Source organism: Carassius carassius, chromosome 29 (assembly GCF_963082965.1).
Source record: "Carassius carassius chromosome 29, fCarCar2.1, whole genome shotgun sequence".
In the NCBI taxonomy this organism is placed as follows: domain Eukaryota; kingdom Metazoa; phylum Chordata; class Actinopteri; order Cypriniformes; family Cyprinidae; genus Carassius; species Carassius carassius.
The window spans coordinates 3765848-3777412 of NC_081783.1; the positions used below are offsets into that span (position 1 = coordinate 3765848).

General features: G+C 37.6%; 1 protein-coding gene across 3 annotated transcripts in view; it reads left to right on the plus strand.

The window, feature by feature from the left end:
- glra1 (glycine receptor, alpha 1) overlaps positions 1 to 11565 on the plus strand; it is a 51169-nt gene that overhangs the window by 36566 nt on the left and 3038 nt on the right. For all 3 annotated transcript variants that reach the window (XM_059515476.1, XM_059515478.1, XM_059515477.1), the window contains one exon: positions 3294 to 3440. In XM_059515476.1, the coding sequence (XP_059371459.1) occupies positions 3294 to 3440 (147 nt within the window). The remainder of the gene's footprint in view (positions 1 to 3293; positions 3441 to 11565) is intronic.

The window sequence follows — 11565 nt, forward strand, 5'->3', positions numbered from 1 at the left end:
ACAAGCATCTTTGTATCTGCCCACACTGAAGTAGGGGTGCACTATTAATTGAAATAAAACTGAACATGGCTTAGTGCAATTATCAAATCACGAAGGCTAGTTAAATAAATATATGCAATGCAGAATCTGGTTTTTCAGTAAATGCTGCAACACACAAACTTCTCTGCATCTGCTCTGAGTTCGGGTCATTTTAACGTGCATTTGCAACATGTGCCAACCTTCTTCACTTGTAATAAGAAGCACGAATCTAGAGACCTGTGCGGGAAATATTTTTCAGTCCTGCTCCCGCAAGATTCTGTCCCGATATATGTTATCTTGTCCCGCTCCCGCCCACAAAAGCCTGCATAGAAGTAATCTATATAGATTTTGTTCAGTACAATCGAAGAAATTTACATTAAATGGTTCTGTAACATCTCCTAAGCTCCACAACAGCCCAGCATAAACGTTCCCGATAAAATATTTGTTATTTAGGCTGTAACATCAACATTCACACACCACTGTTATTTTTAACAGAAAAGCAAGCATGGGCTGCTGTGTGCATGGTTTGAACGCTCCCTTTATTTTTACTAAAAGCTCACACGTCAGTTCATCACAATCTTATAAAGCTGTTATAACCGAGGAACATATGCACAATGAATCATTCACAATGTTTACACTTTATGTGTTAAAATTAGAGGATTCATGACCATGCAAATTTCAGAACTGCGGTGAGTGGATTCTATCTTAATCACCTCTGATTGGCCATGTGTTCCAGAAATCAACAGCTATGCCTGTGATTGGCTACATTGTGCAACACTTTAAACACGTTATAAATAGAAACTGTGCTTAGCTTGCACATGTTAATCATTTTAATGTTAATATTATTTGTTCTTTTTGCTTTGGTGCAACAGATAAATCACAGTTTGTGCAGTGTACAAACAAGCACAGAAAATCTAGATTTAAAAACAAAAATACAGACATTTTAAATCGATCACAATTTTTTTTTTTTGTCCTTATGTTATGTTTTATGTCATGACCTTGATGCCAAAATATGATGTCAAAGTGAACTTGGTTTCGAGAGACAGCCATATATTTTATTATTTATAAACATATTTTGTTATTTTTTTTTTATAAGGCTACTGCAAACTTTCCACTCTAGGATTTAATTTGTTGTAAATAATGTTTAGTACAAGATGCAGTACCAAAGGGCATTTTGTTAGAGACATCCCTCTGAAAAAATATAAAATCCAATAATCAAGTACCTATTTAGCCTGCGGCACTGGGATGGCCAGCATGTGGCTGTACAGCTGATTGTTTATTCATTAATGCTTTGCACTGATAGCTGTTTGAGTTGATGATTATTCAATGACCTGCTATTATTGGCCATTTAATTATTTCATAATGTAATTCTGAAAGGGTTCTGTGAGTGGCGTGGCTGTTGAGAATTAATTACTTTCTAACAAAATAGAAATTGTGTCCATCATTTCCAAATCTCTCTTTGTGACCTTGAATGCACTTCTTCATCCTGCTGTAGTACATTGTACACAGGGATTTCAGATCTTTCATGCTGCGTTATGATAAGACAGGATAGTGCTGTAGTGTAGTTTGACATGTTCTTCATCATTTACAAGCATCATGATTTGGCACACACACTGTTCAGGTTTAAATAGGTTGTCATGCCTTACATAAAGTCTTCCAGCATGGATTTATGAAACTATAGAGGATTGTATACGTATGTCATATACGTAATGTATACGTAAATCATATTATTCCCATATTATTCCCAGTTTTGAAATTCGGCAGGTGGTTTTTGAGTCAGACATGCTTCTTGTTGCAATAGGGATGGGGATATTGTGATCGATCTTTAAGATGATCTTCTACTCAAGCAACTTGTGGAGACTATGATCTTTTATATCCTGTAATAATGTTAAAAAATACAGCAATGACTGCCTATAAAAACGACTGTGACTGTCCAAATTAAATCACACATCTTCTGCCATGTCTTTTATGCATGGTGATGCATTTGAAAAACAAATTCAGCATGAGCTAGGGCTGTGTGATGAATCAGAATTTAGTTTGCTTTGATTTTGATAAACATTTACTTTGATGCATTTAGCAGACACTTTTATCCAAAATGACACAGTGCATTCAGGATATGCATTTTTTTTACAAGGATATTTGTTTCCTGGGAATCAAACCCACAACCTTTTGTGCTACTAATGCAATGCTCTACCACTGAGCCACAGGAACTCTTATACCAATCTGAAGAGTGCCTGTCCAAAGGACTACCGGGGATTTTGAAATATTTTGCATTCTGGATTTAAAGTTTAACTCTGGTTTTAATTACAATTCTGACAATTTTGTTTAATGCATGCACATTTTTCAAACAGATACATCCATATCCCATCTGGATATTCCCAATAGATCTCAAAATTGGGTCATTGTATTTCTGTACCTCCCCTATATCCAGCTACATTTATCTACACAGCTTTGTCTTTTGGCTAAGACTCAAAAGACTGTTAGGTTTTAATGGTAGGTGTTATTGGTGGAAATAATTCCAAAGGTTTCAATTAAGGCAGGAGAACCATTTCAGTAAGAGCATCTGAAATTAGCGGAGAAGATCATAGTGGAGTATTTCATCAGCGCTGTCTCTGCCCAGCGCGCCCCCAACAATGCTTTGTGAACCGTGCACTCTGTAATACCACCTAAACTCCACAACCACTTTGGTCACTGGCTTGTCAAATAAAGCGAGTCTCAGCCTAGCAGTCGGGCCGGCAACCAAGCTCTTTTCCAGGCCAAAGCAGCAGCTCTCAGCGCGCACTTCAATCGGGCCGATCACACTCTGAAAAACTCTGAGGTGGTGTTGGCGCAGTGGATAAGACACATGTTTTTGGTGTGAGAGACCCGGGTTTGAATCCACTGTGAGACACCAATGTGTCCCTGAGCAAGACACTTAACCCCTAGTTGCTCCAGAGGTGTGCGACCTCTGACATATATAGCAATTGTAAGTTGCTTTGGATAAAAGCGTCAGAAAAATGTAAATGAAAAAACCTCCATAAAGACTCAGCTGCTGAAATTGACATATTTTATTCATTAACACTTTGATCCCCTATCTCAGACTAGGTAGAATAGTCCTTTTAGCTCTCTGGATTTCAGATGAAAGGTATTGTTCCTTATAATGGGCATATTTTATGACTTTCTCAACTGGAAAGTTTTGAGCACTTGAGCTAAGTGAGTGAACTTTCAGCCAGGCAGTGATTCAGAGTTGTTCTTCTTTGCTCGTCGCCAATCCTGTTGGTTTCGTCTCGCTGCAGGTCTCGTATGTGAAAGCCATTGACATTTGGATGGCAGTGTGTCTTCTCTTTGTCTTCTCTGCACTGCTGGAGTATGCGGCCGTCAACTTCATTGCACGCCAACACAAGGAGCTGCTGCGCTTCCATAGGAGGAGAAGGCATCTTAAGGTGAGCCCTACAGTCCAAACACACTTCATCTATAAGGCCTGACCCACTGTGAGGGATTCAAACCTTCAGTGTTCTCCTGGTTACATTCGGAGGTACAGAATACAGTAAATATTTCATCAGGTCATTGAAGAGCAGAGTCTGACAAAAAATAGCATGATGCCACATTCAAGGCTTTCAAAACCTTCAACAGTGCATTATTGTGGATGAAAATAAAAATCACAACCTGGATTTACTAGTGTACTAGTCAAACTAGTGTCCTTAAGAGGGATGCTTAGGGGTCTGCGGAAAAGTATAGAGAAAAAAACTATAACAAATATTATTCCTAACCTATTTATTAAATGTTTAACACTTTTAATGAATTTGATAAATATCGCTGTAAATAAATATGAAATATATATATATATATATATATATATAATTTTTTTTTTGCCTTAATAAAAAAAAAATATATAAAGTACTATTTATTTTCAGAAAAACATTGTCAACTTGCAAATTTGCAAATTTATTCACATAGTGGGTTTATATACATACACATAATATTTATTACCGCTTATAGGTTTTGAGTAAGAAAAAATACAGTAATATTGTGAAATATTATTACTGTTTAAAATAAATGTTTTCTTTTTGAATATATTATCAAATGTAATTTATTCCTTTGATGCAAAGCTGAATTTTCAGCATCATTACTCCAATCTTCAGTGTCACATGATCCTTCAGAAATCATTCTGATTTACTGCTCAAGAAACATTTCTTATTATTATCAATGCTGAAAACTTGCTAAATAGAAAGTAACAGGATTTTCTGTAACATATATATACATATACACATATACATATAAATGCATTTACTGTCACTTTTGATCAGTTTATGCGTACTTGTTTTTATTTATTTAAAATGAAATCTTGCCGACCGCAAACTTTTGAATGGTATTATGTAGCCATAATGTTTTAATAAAGTGCTCTTCCATAAGAGTGTCATCATATTTGGAGGTTCCGGTTTGATCTTCTCTCCTGACTTTGGCATGCTAAGACTGAAACCAGTAATGTGAGAAGAAGTTGAAACATCAATGCTCCTTCCATTCACAGACTAATGTAAGTTGGCATGGTGAGATCTTTCAAGTAGCTGAGAAAGCTCAGAATAAATCCTGAATCGCACCGTTGTAATCCTCACTTTGCCTCTGGGCTGCTTGTAATAGGTACAGTGAGATTAGTCTCTGGTTCTCTTAGCCCCATACAGGTAAATCCACAGAGACAGTCTACACAGCCCTCGCTGACAGCAGTCCTTCACATGACAAGGGCAAATGGTGCAAACTGCAAATCCAAATGTTCGGTATAAATGCCACAGATTCCCATCCAACAGATGCCCAACCCAAGCAGCTAGTGTTTGGATGGTTAGCATGGTGCATTTAGCCACTGCTGATGGGGACAAAAATCATCTATGCCCATTTACATAATTGTAAAATAGCTATATATTCAGACAAAATATACATTTCTAAACCGCATACACTAGCGTTAAAAGGTTTGGGGCAAAATACTTAACAGTAATATTGTGAAATATTATAACCATTTAAAAATTAATTAAGAAATGTGGAAACTGATTATTTGTATTAAATATTTCTGGGAGTAAAATTTTGCTTTAAAGAACAGCATTTATTTGTTTTGTTTTTTTACTGTGGCTTTTGATTAATTTAAGGCATCCTAGCTTATTAAAAGTATTACCGTATTTTTCGGACTATAAGTCGCACCTGAGTATAAGTCACATCAGTCCAAAAATATGTCATGACGAGGAAAAAAACATATATAAGTGGCACTGGACTATAAGTCGCATTTATTTAGAACCAAGAACCAAGAGAAAACATTACCGTCTACAGCCGCGAGAGGGCGCTCTATGTTTTCAGTGTAGACTACAGGAGCACTGAGCAGCATAGAGCGCCCTCTCGCGGCTGTAGACGGTAATGTTTTCTCTTGGTTCATTTGTCTTAGTTCATTTCTCTTGGTTCATGTCAAATTAATTTTGATAAATAAGTCGCACCTGACTATAAGTCGCAGGACCAGCCAAACTATGAAAAAAAAGTGCGACTTATAGTCCGGAAAATACGGTAATTGGGTGGGGGGGTGCAATTGAATGGCAGTATATATCACAACTATTTAATTATTATATACTACATTTCAAGCTTTTGAGAACAAAAATAATGACAGACTATTTCTCCATTTTGTGTTGGACATCATGGCTTTGGATAGACGCTAAAGGGAATGCTCACATGACCATGACTGCATGCTTAAATATTAGTGTGTAGTGTTTTAATTTCAGGAGGCGCAGCACAGCAGTAGGTTTGCTGCTTTATCATTATCAGCGCCTGGTTAATGAAACTCCCCGGCCACAGTGATCCACGGCTGGGGTTCAGCCCTTCATTCTGCCTCACTGGGGCTATCAGTCAGTGCCTGCTCTCTGCACTGCAGCCCAGAGCTGTCACCTCCCTGCACTACACAATAAAACAACTCCCCGGCATTACCACAGGAGCTTATCGACCTCCTCCTCCTCCTGCATGTGGCAGCTGGCGTCTCCCTGCCGGACAGCACAGAGATGTGTAGGGTCCTGGAAGGTAGTGCACATTGGTAAACCTTACTCTACCTGTATTACTCTCACCCTAGTCTTGCTTAGCTGGCATTAGCTAGCTTACTACTGAGTGCCCTAAACTCTTAGACTGCTTCCAAAATCGCTGTAGATTAAGGCCCCATTTACACTGCATGGTTCAAGTGACCCAAATCCGATTTTTTCCTCTCATGTGGCACAGATTGGATATGACAGGTGAACGTGCAAGCAAGAAAAAAACGCATGGATTCCGATGTTCTCAGATCGGATTCAGGCCTCATTCATATGTGGTAATAAATCGGATATAAATCGGATACGTGCATTTGCATGTGCCATGTAAGCAGACAAATCGGATATTCCCCAGTAAATGCAAGTCGTACGTCAATAAAAAAGTGACGTCAACTCAGGTGGACACCACCAACTGAGATAACATGACTTATTATAGGCGCGAAATTCGCCCAGGCTGCAACAAGGGCTCCTCTTTTTTCTCCGCGGTACGAGACCAATGTTTTGCTGGTTTTTTTGTTGACTTTTCAAAATATTGTGGAAAGCAAAACACTGTATAATTTTATTTGCATCTGCATCCATTGTATTTCATGCTGTTTTACTTCCTTTTCTGGGTCAGAACGTCTACGTTTGGTAGTTTCAGCAGTGTATAGTGTAAATGCAAAAATTGGATACAGGACACTTTTAAAAGATGATGTAAACGGGTCGTCAAAAAAATCGGATATAGTCAGAAAATCTGATTTGGACATCAAGACCTGCAGTGTAAATGCAGCCTAAGTAATACTTTGCAGACATTAAAAAAATTTGTGTATCTGGATGTACCACATTCACTGCCCTTCACAAATCCTCTCCTGTGGCCCCATGGGATAGTAAAATGTCCGTAGAGTGCAATAGTTGGGTTCCAGATGTAAAAATCCCATTCATTTTCTCTATAGGGGAATTGATTTTAACCATAACTTGTAAACCATCGTAGACAGACCTACTGTGAACGAAGAGGTTGTTAATCAATGGTATATGCTTCTGTTGAAGCCATCAGCCTGCATTATTTCAACAAGTTTTTTAAATAATAATGTTCGACCATGGAATTTCTGGTAAAAAAAAAAAAATTATAAATTATATTAAATTATTTGTGATAATTTCACCAAATAGAGAATAGCTAAACAAGCAAATCATGTCAAAAATCAAACTCTATCGTAAGTTGGTAAATTTGAAATGCTTAAATATTTTTGTACATGCATATTTTACATGCATACATACATAACCAACATCTTAAAATCAATTTGTAAAAATCTATTTATATGCATCCATTGTTTTTAACTAAATTGTTCACAGTGACTCATGGGATTGTAGTTCTTTCCCTCATTGTCTTTTTGTCTGATTTTCAAATGTAGTTTTACTTCAAATCAAGTGTTTCTCTTTGTAGCTAGTTTGTTGATTCATGGCTTATAACTCTGTTTTTGTTTAATTTTTTTAATCCTTATATAAAAAATGGATGTGAAAGAAATTCCAGAAACCAAAGCCACTGAAAAATTGTATGGACACTGTTACACTTTATTGGATGTGCACTTCAGTTTCTTTCTGGGAGCAAAAGGTCATTGGAGTAGTTTATTCTTCTGTTTTATGTGAATTCAAAATTATTACTTTTTTCACCTATTGATTTTAACTTACTATATAGAAGCAAAGTATGTATATTATTTGTATGGTGCCTTAGTGTGACTGGAAAATAAACCCTGGGTGCTCTAACTCCTAGAAGTCAGCTAATCAGGTTTTACCTCAAAATGAAAAAGCCAATCAGAGCGAATTATGCTAGAACAAAAAATAAATAATTCTAAATAACTGCATAGTAGCACATAAAGAAATGACAGCAATAGGAGTCGTGTGCTTCTACAAATTTAACCAATGTTCCGGTTTTGTGTGCAAAATGCATCAGTCAGTGAACAAAGCCAAATCTGAATTAAAAATGCAAATATAATTTATTATTCTTGCATGCAGAACCTTTAGGGTTCAAATGAAAAAGCAAGCTTACTTCCCAGTGTTTAATCTTAAAAATGTATTGCTCAGGAACAAGTTCATTTGCATAAACAGACTGTAATTTAGCTCTCATTCTTTAATAAAATGTACATTTATGCTGTTTGACTTATATTAGATTATTTGCTGGAACCTGTCCAGTTTATTGCTTCAGCGCGTGGGACTGTACCAGACTGCATGTCCTGGCAGAGCTGTGTTAATAACTGTGTGAAGCAATGCGACCTCTGGACTGCAGATGTCTTTGCTTTGCCTAACAATGACAAGAGCGTATTAGTGAGCAGCCTATTGATGGAGAGTAATCACCTCGTTAGGGCTGATTGTGATGCTGGGTGGAGCACGCGGGGAACTCTGAACGCTCTGCAGCTGCTGTTCATACGAGGGGAGATTGTCTATGCAAATAAGGCAAATAAGCACGAGCAGATAAGTAAACCACTGTCACTCATCTGGCTGGGATGTTAAAGGTGCAGAGTGAGGATGATTTGGTTTGGTGCAGCCTGAATTCTAGTGCAGCTCAGTGTGCTGGAGTGTTTAATAGAGCCAGAGGTGACGAGTGGACTTGGCACTGGACTGAAGTGTGCTGCAAAGTACTGCAGTCTTCTGTTGTTGCTTATAACGCCACTCTTTGGAATACTTGATTCCTATTGGTCAGTCAGATTATTCTAGTCAGGCTTTTTTGAATAATGTTTGTTCACCTGGTCAACTTTGTATTGTACTTTGGATAATTATGAAGCACATGGTTGAGGGTTCAATTCCCCGGAACACATGATAGGTAAAAATTGATAGCCTGAATGCACTGTAAATTGCGTTGGATAAAAGCGTCTGCTAAATGCATAAATTAATTTATTTAATTTATTTTATAACTAAATTGTAGCCACTAGCCAGTTACTGATTACAAGTTACATGATGAGGGTTGTGGTTCGTAATATAATCTAGATTACTAATTCTAGGTAATGCACTCGGACTACTTTTGGATTACTTTTAGATTACTTTTTTTACATTGCGTTACTCCAGGGTTTCAGAGTTAATGCAGGAACTGTAGGGGTTTTATGTGGTGATGATTAATTAATCACAATTATAAAAATATTTTATTACCATTAACCAGACTAAATCCGAGTTTAGTAGTGTTTGTCTCAATTATTTGTCTCATACATGGAAAGAACTGAGTGAGAGGTGCTTTCGTTCCCAAATTCAGGAGCATGGATCGCAAATTAATTTATAATTACAGTTGCATGGCATTTCTTTATTGTGAATATTCGAAGCTAAATTTGATGCAAAGTAGAATTTTTTTAGAAGGGAAAATTTAAAAGGGGGAAAAAAGGGATTTGGGAAGCTTAATTATTAATAATTTACTGCCATTAATGGTGTAATACATAAAAAAATAACTGTCATCTGATAAGGAACCTTTAAAATGTAACAATCTAATAACAAGTGCTACATTTCTGGAATCTGATTACATAGAATACTAGAATACATGTAATCAGTTACTATCCAACACTGTTTGCTAAAAACAGTAGCTAAATATCCATATTTCATGTTTATTATAGTACACACTGCTTGTGCTGCGGACATGAGTGACAACTAAGATCATGTGGGCTGTTAAGGAGAGGATTACTTTTCTAAAATGGGTTGGAAAAAATCCCATAGTGACATTGAAGGAGCCTGAATCATTTATAGAGACAAAAATAGCAGTTTTGGGTGATCTAATTTGACTCAGAAGAGCCTAAAAATAACATTTAAAGTCTACGACAACCTCGGGAGTCCCATTTAGCCAACTGCTGACAACCACCTTATTCAAGACACGTAAAAACAAAAAATGTGTAAGATATTATTGATGTATTTTATGTGGTAGAATAAAACATGAAAATATATTGAGCTTGTGCTAACCTCTTATTTCAGACATTTAATCATAAACCCATTTAATAAGATCCATTAATTTTGGAATTTAGGGCTCGTTCCTGTACCAACCTCTGATGGGGTAGTAACTTTTGAATGGGCAAGCATCTGAATTATTTTTTTGCTTTTTTGCTTTGTGATAAGAAAATGCACAAGGATAAATGCGTAGCTCTATTAAAGCAAAAGGAAAGTGTTAATTTAATAAGCGTATTCAGAATCAGTGCTTGGCCTGAAAGCCAGCAGTTCTCATTATACCCTGGAGGTCACTGCACAGGGCGACAGGAATCGAGAGTTTCAGATATGGTTGGACCGATACAGCTGATGTCAGTGACGAAAACAGGCTTGAAAATGATTCTGGCCATTAAAGAAACCTGAAAGGCATAATATGCTTGCATGATATACACCGAGCGAATGCTATTCGTCGGCTTCTCATTTAAATTCCCAACATCTATGAGGGCACAGATGTTTATTGGTGAAAAATCTAATTTTTGTAAACATATAATCATTCAAGACTCATAACCACTGGGCACATCAGCATAATGCCTGAATCTGTTTCACACGCAACTCGTAAAATATTCATTCCAGCTCACCCATAGGTGATAAAACAACAGACATATGTAAATGCAGTGCAATGTAATGTCCTACACGGATAAATGCAGTCAATCATCCCGCTCTCATTATGTACGATAGAGCTGACTTTCACTTTAATATATGCTTTATATGAAATCATCCCTGTCCAGGACATCTGATGCTAAATATTTTGAATATATATATATATTTATATATGATAAAGGCACAAGGCTGGTACCATACAGCTATTTCGGTTTCTGTGGTTTATCACAACATCCCAATAAAAGACATCAAAACACCTGTCAGATCTACGGGCTTTGATTGATGAAGGAGCCGAGAGGTCCTGTATATAGCGGTGGAGGCCACACCCCTGATTTGCAAACACTAGCGTGAGCTGCATTCTGACGTGCGGCTGTAATATCACACGCCACTGTAAACCTCGAGGATGCGGGTGAGCGTTCTGCTTATTGTTTTTTTCCCTCCCCTCTAACAGTCGGACTGGGAAGGCGGCTGGCACGACTAATGCAGTAATGGCTGAGTTTTAATTAGGAAGGGAGGGTAATGAATCTGGCAGGGGCGGGCCGAGAGGGAAAGTGACGCAGGACACAGTGGTGCTGCAGCCCAGCTTCTCTTTACAGCTCCACGTCACGTCTCTGAGCCACCACATTAATCATATGGCAGCAGAAATAAAGCCGAGCATCCGTAATACTTACAAATGGTGAGCCAGTGCAACTGAAGGACAAGGAAAGGTTGTAGCACCCCGGCATCAAAGACAGCGTCGTATACAAAAACAAAGGGGCAGTGGAATAACATCAGCCCTCACACACACATCCTGGTGTGATCTTCCATTTACCCCGGCACACATTAACAGTTATAAATGGGATGGTTAAAAGACAAGGACGGAAGGAGGACAAAGTGTCTAAAAATGGAGTCCTGTCTAGAAAATGGCTGATCTTTCAGTAAAAGTAAGCGGGATAGTTCCCAGCTCTAGATGTTTGCACCTGCAAATTAAAAACATGCATTACGAACATAATGA